The sequence below is a fragment of the Dioscorea cayenensis genome, chromosome 15 (genome assembly GCF_009730915.1).
Source record: "Dioscorea cayenensis subsp. rotundata cultivar TDr96_F1 chromosome 15, TDr96_F1_v2_PseudoChromosome.rev07_lg8_w22 25.fasta, whole genome shotgun sequence".
Classification (NCBI taxonomy): Eukaryota; Viridiplantae; Streptophyta; class Magnoliopsida; order Dioscoreales; family Dioscoreaceae; genus Dioscorea; species Dioscorea cayenensis.
Genome location: NC_052485.1, coordinates 22,890,305 through 22,900,041, shown reverse-complemented (window position 1 = coordinate 22,900,041; position 9,737 = coordinate 22,890,305). Strand labels below are relative to the sequence as shown.

At 40.1% G+C, this 9,737-nt stretch overlaps 3 protein-coding genes across 12 annotated transcripts; 2 read left to right on the top strand and 1 right to left on the bottom strand.

Moving 5' to 3' along the window:
- The first annotated feature begins 70 nt into the window (after positions 1-70).
- LOC120278192 (NAD(P)H-quinone oxidoreductase subunit S, chloroplastic) lies at positions 71-3,832 on the top strand. 2 transcript variants are annotated; one of them, XM_039285126.1, is made up of 2 exons: positions 71-855; positions 1,833-3,832. In XM_039285126.1, the coding sequence occupies exon 1, from the start codon at positions 165-167 to the stop codon at positions 846-848; it is 684 nt and encodes a 227-aa protein (XP_039141060.1). In that variant the 5' UTR covers positions 71-164; the 3' UTR covers positions 849-855; positions 1,833-3,832. The 2 variants fall into 2 exon arrangements, with proteins under 2 accessions (XP_039141060.1, XP_039141061.1); XM_039285127.1 differs by having other exon boundaries at positions 1,809-3,832.
- A 242-nt stretch (positions 3,833-4,074) lies between these two features.
- Positions 4,075-5,139, bottom strand: LOC120278193 (germin-like protein 5-1). Its single transcript, XM_039285128.1, has 2 exons — positions 4,882-5,139; positions 4,075-4,783 (listed from the first exon to the last, which is right to left on the bottom strand). Exons 1-2 carry the CDS (start codon positions 4,982-4,984, stop codon positions 4,239-4,241), a joined length of 648 nt encoding a protein of 215 aa, XP_039141062.1. The 5' UTR covers positions 4,985-5,139; the 3' UTR covers positions 4,075-4,238.
- Positions 5,140-5,322: 183 nt separating this feature from the next.
- Positions 5,323-9,731, top strand: LOC120278185 (F-box/kelch-repeat protein At1g16250). 9 transcript variants are annotated; one of them, XM_039285113.1, is made up of 6 exons: positions 5,323-5,459; positions 5,603-5,665; positions 5,782-5,976; positions 6,220-6,501; positions 7,848-8,408; positions 9,109-9,731. In XM_039285113.1, the coding sequence occupies exons 4-6, from the start codon at positions 6,485-6,487 to the stop codon at positions 9,653-9,655; spliced, it is 1,125 nt and encodes a 374-aa protein (XP_039141047.1). In that variant the 5' UTR covers positions 5,323-5,459; positions 5,603-5,665; positions 5,782-5,976; positions 6,220-6,484; the 3' UTR covers positions 9,656-9,731. The 9 variants fall into 9 exon arrangements, with proteins under 9 accessions (XP_039141047.1, XP_039141049.1, XP_039141044.1 ...); XM_039285115.1 differs by having other exon boundaries at positions 5,757-5,976; XM_039285118.1 differs by having other exon boundaries at positions 5,332-5,459; positions 5,598-5,665; positions 5,835-5,976.
- The last annotated feature ends 6 nt before the right edge of the window (positions 9,732-9,737 follow it).

Here is a 9,737-nt window from a genome sequence, read left to right as displayed (position 1 = left end):
ATAAAATTAATTTATTAGTGGATGGAAACGAGTGATGGTGATGATGATGATGATGATGATGATGTATATTGCATTGCGGTCTTCTCTTTGGTGAGAATTTCAATTTCTTTGGAATTTCTTTCTCGTCGTTCTCGTCTACCTCCTCGTCATTGGTGAATCCATCCATGGCCATGGCCATGGCGGTCTCCATGCCGCTCCAGACCTTCCGGAAGTCCTTGTTCATCGTCCCACGCAAGCACCACGTATTATCCTTCTCGCCCAGGACTAGCTTCACCACGTCCGCCAAGTTCGATCTCTTCCAGCTCATGGGCGGCCGGGGCCTCTGCAACGGCGAGAATGGCATCCAGAAAGAGCTCAAGAAAACCATCGAAGGAGAGACAACCCCTTCTCCAGCTCCTCTAACTTCATCCCCAACCCAGTCCCCACCCTCTGGCTTCCAGGTGGACGAAGGTGCATTTGATAAGGAGCTGCTAGGCCTCACCAGTGGCTTCCCGGGAGGTGAGAAGGGCCTCAAGCGGTTCATCCAAGAAAATCCTCCCCCAGATAGCAAGGATGGCGGGGAGTTGGGGATTCAGCTTGTGGGATCCAAGCCTGAACCTCCCCAACTGCCGCTATTCATGCCTGGGATGATTGTGATTGTCAAAAACCCCAAGAATCCGTTCTACATGTATACCGGCATTGTTCAGAGGGTCACTGACGGCATGGTCGGGGTTCTCTTTGAAGGTGGAAATTGGGACAAGCTCCTCACTTTTAGGCTGGATGAGCTCGAGCGCAGGGAGAAGGGACCTCCCATGGTGAATCCCAAATCTGCCATTCTGGAATCGCTTGTCAAGACTTTGAAGGAGTGAGCTTCTGGTTAGTAGCCTGTTTGCTTGCTTCCTGTTCCATTACTCATTAGTTTGTTGATGTGCATGATCTGTATAGTTTCTTATGTTGAAGCTCATCTCATGTTTACTATTGCAAATCTTCTATATTGTAATCAATACTTTACATAAATCCATTTTCCCCCGCTTTTACTTTTACTTCTTGATTTGGATGGGGATTTAATATGCTGGCTTGAGAATGACTGGCGTATTTCAACCTTCTAAGTTTATCTTGGTTCTCCATTACTTTAATCTAGCTTTTAGTAAGATTGAATGTTCATGCAAAGCAAATCAAGAGTATTCTACAGATTAGCAGTGATATATTATCGCTCATTGTTTAAGTGAAATTACATTGCATGGATTGAATAAAACAAACACCATATTAATGATAATGTTTTCGACCTTTTAAGTTTCTTCAAAGGATTATCACATTTGGAATTAATTCTGTTTCCTTCCCCTTCTTAAATATTCTCTTCATTTTATTGTCAGACAGCATAACTTAGTAATAAATTTCAGTACTCTTCTTCCAAGTTTTATCTCTCTGGGCATCCTTTTCAGGAATGCCAAAATTCTGTCTTTTTCTAAAGGTGGAAGGATATGAAGATTTGTCACTTTCTTAAAAAAATTTTATTATCTGATAACTCTTCATCCAGTCATTATTGGCTGATCTCGCAAGGATTTGAAATTTAGCTAACATCTGGCCTTCTCACTATTGATTATGTTAAATTTGTTTGTCCAAGCGCACATTGGAGCCTAACAAAATACCAGTTGACCACAACATGGCTTACCTTTCATCACTAGTTTTTGCATGTATGGTATCATTTAAGTTGCTCAGACCATTACCACTTTGAAGCATCAGCTTGCTGTGCATATTTATGGGGCGAAGATTACAAATTATGATGATTATAGGACTGATATCACTTTTGTTTGACATTTTATTGCAAGAAATTGCATCTCTTATAAATGCAGGGAGTGGCATAACATTCTTTTACGCAAAGAGGGTTGTTGCTAAGGTGAGGTCAGGTGAGCTTTTTTGGAATCATTGCAATTTAGTGACAATGAAAATAAAAGAAAAACAACCTTCTCTCTGTCTTGAATGTTTTATTGACACTACTAGAATATGTACAGCTTTTAGGATTACATGCTACCGGTCCTTCCTTCAGGTTGTGATTCGATGTTGATAAACATGGCTGTTAGCTAATAAGAGAAAGCTGTTTTGTGTCATTACCTGCTTTTTATGTCTGCAATTGAAGTTTTTTATGCTTGATTTTGCTGGGGAAATGAGTATTTTCATCTTTTGTGTTGATTATTCTAGCATAAGTTATTCATAAAGCCATTTTATTTGGCTAAATAGTGAAAAACCGGTTGTTGCCGCCTTTTTAGATATCAACTCTCACATCTCTTTTATATATCATCATTGGAGTAATAGAAGACGTATTTGAATGACCATCAAATGACCGAAATAAAATTGATATAGAGAAATATAGTGTAATTCGTATTAAGGAGATATCATAATTGGAATTGAGAAGGCCCAATAGCTGAAGAAATTTATGTGGCCGGCCACCAACTAACCCAACTACATGCTATATATAAACCTTTAGTATTTCCTGTGAAAGTAATCCATTTACCTGGAACTCAAGAGAAGCTATTCAACCATGGCAAAACTGTCGTTCTGTGCATATATGTAAATAAGGAGTAATTCATATGAGATGGCAGAAAACTAAAATGAGTAATTTTTTATCATACATTCGTTAAAAGAAATATTCTATTGCTACTGATTGTTGATATTCTCAAAGCAAACTTTTGGATATGATTAATTAAACTTGATTTGGCTATCTTGAAGATCATTCAGTTTTGCCATAATCACTGCAAGTGTTAGTGTGTCTGCTTCATATTATAATTTTTTCTATAAGACATTAATGATGAATGCTTGTTTGTTTTGAATAATAGGTAGCATTGATGCCTTAATCATTTCTAGCATCCTGTCTAGTTTTGCTTATGATATTTTGTATCCAATAAAGAAAAGTACATATCAAGCGTAAGCTATTTTTTTGGAGAGTCAAGTTGAACGGCCTCTTGATAGTACCAGCACCTGTCTTTTGCTTGAAAAGGGGCTTTGAATCCTTGTAATAAATCTTACTTGCCACTTTGGTTGCCTTTAATACCGAATAACAGCACATAACAAGTTGTGCTATCAAGGATTCAATTCTAAAAGAATAGGTTCTGTTTGTTGGACGAGATTTATATTCTGCTATGGGAGTCATGAATGGAAATTAAGCTGCCATTAGAAGAGTTGTTGCCATTTACTGCTTGGCGTATAATAAATAGCCTCCTTTAGTTAAGTTATTCCACCTGCTCGTTGACGATGTCTGCCGTGCAAATATCTTATTAACATAGTTGAAGCGGCCGGAGGTGTTATTGAGATGTGCAAGAATTCCTTTTGTGTGTGTGTGTGGAATCTGGATTGAGGCTGAAGATGCGTTACGGTTGAGGTGTTATAATTCAATAAACTGTGAGTGGATGCAATACAAATGATAAGCGCCAAAAAACAGGCGCTTTTTTGTCTCCACCATCCTTTTGATTTGCGGGGAAAAGCTGGCTCAATTGGGCGTGAAACAATGGTCAGGTCACGGGTCTCCATGTCGTATGGGCTATATATAATATATATTATTAGAATTATGCATGGGTGATGGGTCGAATACAATTAATTATAGGCAATCAAGATGTCAATTTGCACAAATCCCCGTTTTTAAGTAAAGTGTAACTAATAATAGCTGGATTTGATCCAAACCATACTTTTGCTTTGAGATGACTTGATGAAGAAGCGAAGCTGGCGCTATTGGGTCCGGTGGTTGAGTGTTAAAAAACAGACAGGGAATCTAATTGTTTTCTAACTTTCCTCTAGATGCTCCGTATGTCCATGGTCATGTGCTGCGCTGTGCTGTGTGCTGTGTGCTGTGCACCTCCGAAGAAGCCGGGGATTTAATGGCATTGAATATTTTCATCTACTGGATGGATAACCACAATTCTCAATTCTACTACATGTACAACCTTCATTGTCTGTCTGACTCTTCTTCCAATCTAGATCATTGGAATGAGTCAAGTCCGCGCGTGCTTTTGATTTAGAATATTTTAGATAGATAGACATTTTGCTTATCAATTTAGAACTCAGAATTGACAAATTTAAACATTTTTGTTTTCCCCAATAATGTCAAAAAGAAGAAGCATTATGTGAGATTGATTGATCACAAGAAGAATCGTGATAATTATTACACATCGTCTGTCATCACCCTATGAAAATTAGAAAGGCCACACAACACAACATACAAAGATTAAATGATAAATTTAAAATTGCAAAGTATGATATATCAGCACTCATTTCTTGGGAGCAAGCTTGGCCTTGATCTTCTCCACCTCCTTCGTTCCGATCTGGAAGGCCTTGGTCAGCACGTTGTCAGGCACGGTCGGGTTTGAAGCAAAGAGTGTGGCAGCGATGGATTGAGTCCCAGGGAGCTGGCTGTTGAATGCGGAGATCACGGCGGCCGGAACGTCAGCGTTGTTCTTCTGGAAGTGAACGAGGCCCTTTGGGAAAACAAAGATATCACCTGTGGTGATGGTCTTGGAGAAGAGCTTGTTGGCAGTGGTGATGAAACCAACGTCAAGGGTGCCATAGAGGACGAAGACCATCTCAGTGGCACGGGGGTGTGTGTGGGGTGGGTTGAGGCCACCGGGAGCATAGTCAATGCGAGACAGTGAGACGCCGAGCGTGTTGAGGCCCGGGATCTTCTCCACGTTAGCGCCAGTCACCAGCGAACCCATTGTGTTATTGGTGGCTCCCGGCTTGGCCAGCCCGGCGAAGAAGAAGTCATTCGCGCTCACAGCTGCGTCGGCCTTGCATACAAAACCATTGACCTTGACCGCTGCAGTCGTCACCGTTGAATATTACGTGACACAAGTGAAGTGATGATGATGAAGAAGCATAAGAGTTTACAGAAAGGCAAGACGAGAAATGACTTACTGGAATTAAGATCGGCGACGCATATGTCCTGGAGCATGTCAGGATCAGCCATAACCGGGGAGAGGACGAGGAGCAGCAAGGCAAGGAGTGAGATGCTCTTCATGTTTCTTTGCCTGTTTGTTGACACAAGGACCCTTAGATTTCTCAAGAGTGGATGCAGAATGACAAAATTGAACCTGGATGGATGGATGGATGGATGGATGGATAATTTAGATTAACAAAGACTGGGTTTTTTATAAGAGGGGATGGGGAAGAAGTTTGGATTAGGGGAAGGGCTGTTCTAACTTCCAATGTGAGACTGAAAGCATGAATATTGCAAGCTTTTGGGAAGTGATGGACAAGGACAGGCCGCTTGTATTGAATTATTCAATGAGAGGACTAGGTGACGGGTTACTAGTCACCAGCGAGGCAACGACTTTTTTTTCTTTTTAAATAAAGGAACTACCGGTAGCTGAGTACAGAAGGAAACTAGAAATACAATAAAAAAGAGCTTAAAATACAAAACCATTCTATGCTATTGCTTGCTCATGGCGGTCCTGATTTACCTGGAGTCCTGGACGCTTGCGTGGCTTTTAAGGGTGAGAATAACTGCTCCTTGTCTATTAAATATTAATTGGTGCATGTTCAAGTTGAACAGTTGAAGGAAGAGAATAATAGGTTTAATATTCTTTTTTATTTTTTTCGCCTATTATGATTGACGGTTGGTTGTTGTCTAGGTTAGAAAGGGTTGCATTCCCACAGGAGGGCACTGTGCTTCTTCGCCACTCATCCCGTCTGCATCAAGGTTGGTGTTTTTCTTCTTCTAGATGTTAATTGTACTTGGTATTCTTTGGCAACCACAAAACATGGCAGACACAAACATCACCGGTGGGTAGTGTTTTTCTTCTGAAACATGGATAGAATTGAAGATGAAGGTTGAGGCTGATGACAGTGTTATCCGACCAACCCAGCAGGTAAGTCTTGTTGGCATCACTAATATCTTGCGATGAGAGAAAAGCGGCTCCTTGGCATGGCTGTTAAGCAAAGTTTGACAAACCTCATCCCACCCGCTGGTGCTGGAGCAGTCTCTGAACTCAACTCTTCCGATTTATCAAGGTTGGTCATCCGTGTTCATCCTCGTCCATTAGGCTGATGTCTAACCGTTTTTCAGAAAAAAAGATATATTTTTTTAGAATATGGCAAAATGAGCGTTTTTTTTTCACAGAAACGATCATATAAACCTCAAGTAGTAGATGGTTAGTTGATAATCTCTTAATTAATGGTAATGTTCCCGTGTCTTCTTCTATTATTCAATGGGGGTTGCTGTAACATGTTCATCAAATATCTTATTTTCTGAAGATGATTCTACTGAGTAGAATCATCTTGACTTCAATCAGGGCCAGGACCAAGCAGGAATGAACATTGACCAAACCATTACCATGGGCCTGGTACATTTGAAGGGTGTTCGCATAATTGCTGTGATGTTTGAGGGGTTTTTTGTCATAATTCGGCAGATTTCAACGCCAAAAAAGGAAACAACACCTGGCTATGTTTGGTCTCGTGGCTCTGCCGCCTCAAGGGTATCATCTCTCGTCCTTTCTCCTCTCTTGAGTCGTGAGGGAATATGGAGTCTCAGCCGGGGTGAGTGATTCTTCCATTTCTCTCATCTTATTATGATTTCCTTGCGTGATCATGAATTTGCTCTTAGATTTTGAGATGAAATGACTGAATAATCACTTTGGTTTCTTGAGAAGAAGGTTTTCTAGGTTTTTGATGATGGATTTAAGATTTATCTTCACAGCTCTTCCCTTTCTCTCGTGTTATCCATCAAATTCAACTTTTTTCAGTGTTGTGCTTATGATTTCCTTTGGTGATCCTGAATTTGCTCCTAGATTTTGACGCTAAATGACTGAATAATCACTGTGGGGTTTTCTTGAGGACAAGGTTTTCTAGGTTTTGATGATGGATTTATGATTTATCTTCACAGCTCTTCCCTTTTTCTGATCTACATTTCTCACAAAGATGGTGTCTGATTTCATCTCGTTGTCCTGGCGTTTGGCATCAGATCATGAGTTAGTAGCCATTAGAAGAGGAATACGATATACTTATATTGATCATTTCTAACTTCAAAGAAATTTATAGATTCCTTTAATGGAGCTTTTTCTTGGTTGCTCAAATACTGTCGGTTCATTCTACTCTTTATTCTTATTAAAGGATCATATACATATTCGAGAGTTGGCATAGGATATTATGATGTCTTGCTTCTTTGGCTAGTTATGAATGTGGACATCTTCCTATATTTGCCCTGAACATGTAGAAGAATCTTTTTTGGGCTTTCACCAAGTTTTACATCCTCTATCAGTGGCAGACAGTATGTTGTTATATTTGGTGTTGCCATGGTTATTTATGCATGGCTACATCGCCTCGCATTTGTCATGCCTGAACATTGGGGCTACTGTTGCTATTTATGGATAAGTGTATCTTCCTGCTTTTGTCGTGTCTGAGCATCGAGAAGAAACTTGTCGGCTTTCGCCAAGTTTTACATACTTCAACATTGGCATATGATATGACTTTGTATTTGATATTATGGTTGCTATTTATGATATGACATCTCCTCACATTTTGTGAACAATGTTATTGTTGTGGCCATTTATGGATACATATAACCCCTGCATTTGTCGTGTCTGAACCTAGTGAAGAAATTTGTCGGCTTTTGCCTTATGGTATCTATACTTGGTATGGCTGTGGTTATTTATGCCTATGCATCTCTCCACATTTCATTGTGCCTGAACATAGAGAAGAAACTTATCTGCTTTTGCCGATTTTTAGTTGGTCTGCATTCTCTGACACTGGCGTATGATGTTTTTGTAGAGTTGGTATTACTGTAGCTATTCATTCATTTCTAAATCTTACCACATTTGCCATGTCTGAGAGGACAGAAAGTTTTCTGCTTTCACTAATTTTAAGTTGGTCTAACAACTGTGCAGAGATATGATTCCGGGATTGCCTGATGATCTGGCATTGAATTGTTTGGTGAGGATCTCGCATGGTTATCATGGGTTGCTTAAATGTGTTTCCAAGAAATGGGAAGCAGCAATTAAGAGCAATGATTACCTTTGTCTGAAGGAAAAGGAGGGTTTGGGTGGAAATTGGCTGATTGCTTTATCACCTTCAGAGCACACTTTCAACTGTGTTGCATATGATCCAGATGCAGATCGTTGGCATCCCATTCCTCCAGTGCCAACCACTCAGCGACGTCTATCATTTGGGCATTCATGTGTCAGTGCATGCAAAAGGTGTTTCATTATTGGTGGCGCCTATACAAAATCTACTTTTGGTCTGCCTGTACCTTCTAGTGAGGTGCTGATGTTTGATCCATTCAAGATGAATTGGAGTAGGGTGTCAAACATGACGAGAGGACGAAATTTCTTTGCATGTGCTGCTGTTCTTGACAAGATTTATGTGGCTGGTGGATCTGACATTTCTCATGAGACGGGAGAGGGGCTTGCTTCGGCTTCTGCTGAGGTTTATGATCCACTTGAAAATAGGTGAGAATTATTTGGAAGGCATGTTATTTTCAGATACTGGCTTGGTCCATTACATCACCAATTTCCATGTTAATATTTTCTTATCTACTGTATATATGGCGAAGTGATGTGGTCATTGCAGTAAGATTGAAATTTCTACTGTCTTCAATCAATAAATAGATTGCGTTATTACTGATACTCTTTCCTCCTTCAGACACCATTTTTCTGTTCAGATACAAATGCTTTAGAAAATGAAACTTCGAAGACATTTTTTTCCACATTTATTGAGGAAAGAGTGGATTGTAGCAGTGCCTTCCAGGGAGAAACCTAGGCCCTTGCAAATATGTTCTTTAGATTTTATTATATGGAAAACTTCATTCATTACAATCTCATAATTTGTGCTTTAAGGAAAAAATATATATATGTCTAGTGGCTACATCAGTGGTGACATTCACAAGTCACTAGTTTTGGGTCCGGTTGTGTCCCCATCCTCCGGGAAATTTAAGTTTGTAAGTTCCATCTGACTTGTGAAAGCTTAGTAGATGAATGAGGTGTAAGCTGTAAAGCAACTTCCAGTGTTTTCTGATAATTTATCTTTAACAAGTGTATTTTCAATATTTCTGGATTTTTTCTTGGTCCCTGTTTGTTAAATTTATTTTCCTTATGTATAGACTTATCTGGGGAGATTCCTTTCCATAGTAAAGTTCTCACTCAATTGCAGGTGGGATGAGCTGCCTCCAATGCCTGTCCCATTGATCGGCTGTTTCGGTGTATCCCACAGTGGTCAATTTCATGTTCTTGGCAGGATAGGACCTGACGGTGGGGAGGTCGATACATATTTCAGGTTCAATCCTGCTGACCATCGTTGGCATGCCGGGAATGATTTTGAAGAATTACCAAGTTCGAGCCACTTGTATCCCTCAGCAACTCATGGTGTTTATGCTGTTGATGATAAGCGTGCAATTCAATATCCAGAGAATGGTTTAAGGAACTGGCAAACTATTGGTGTGATTCCTGATGTTGCTCTTCCCAATCATGACCAATTGCTGACACCTTTTAACTATGCTTTTGTTAGCTACAAGAAATACTTATTTCTTATGGGAGGATCAGTTCTTAAGTTTGATGGGAGGTACCGATGCTCTTTCATACCAAAACTGAGAACAGCTCGGTTTTGTGATACAACTCAACTTCCACTGGAATGGAGGGATGCTAGACCATTGCCTCCGGCATATGCTGGTCCTACAGAATGTTTCACCTTGGAGGAATGACTCACTGATCTCTAATTCTGTTTTATTATCGACAGCAAGCATCTTCATATGTTTGTCAAAGAAGAACAATGAAGTCTGTTGT

Coding starts and splice junctions, on each gene's coding strand:
- LOC120278185 (XM_039285113.1), top strand. Junction 8,409..9,108: donor TATGATCCACTTGAAAATAG/GTGAGAATTATT, acceptor ACTCAATTGCAG/GTGGGATGAGCTGCCTCCAA.
- LOC120278193 (XM_039285128.1), bottom strand. CDS start 4,984: ATGAAGAGCATCTCACTCCTTGCCTTGCTGCTCCTCGTCCTCTCCCCG. Junction 4,784..4,881: donor CGTCGCCGATCTTAATTCCA/GTAAGTCATTTC, acceptor TGACGACTGCAG/CGGTCAAGGTCAATGGTTTT.
- LOC120278192 (XM_039285126.1), top strand. CDS start 165: ATGGCCATGGCCATGGCGGTCTCCATGCCGCTCCAGACCTTCCGGAAG.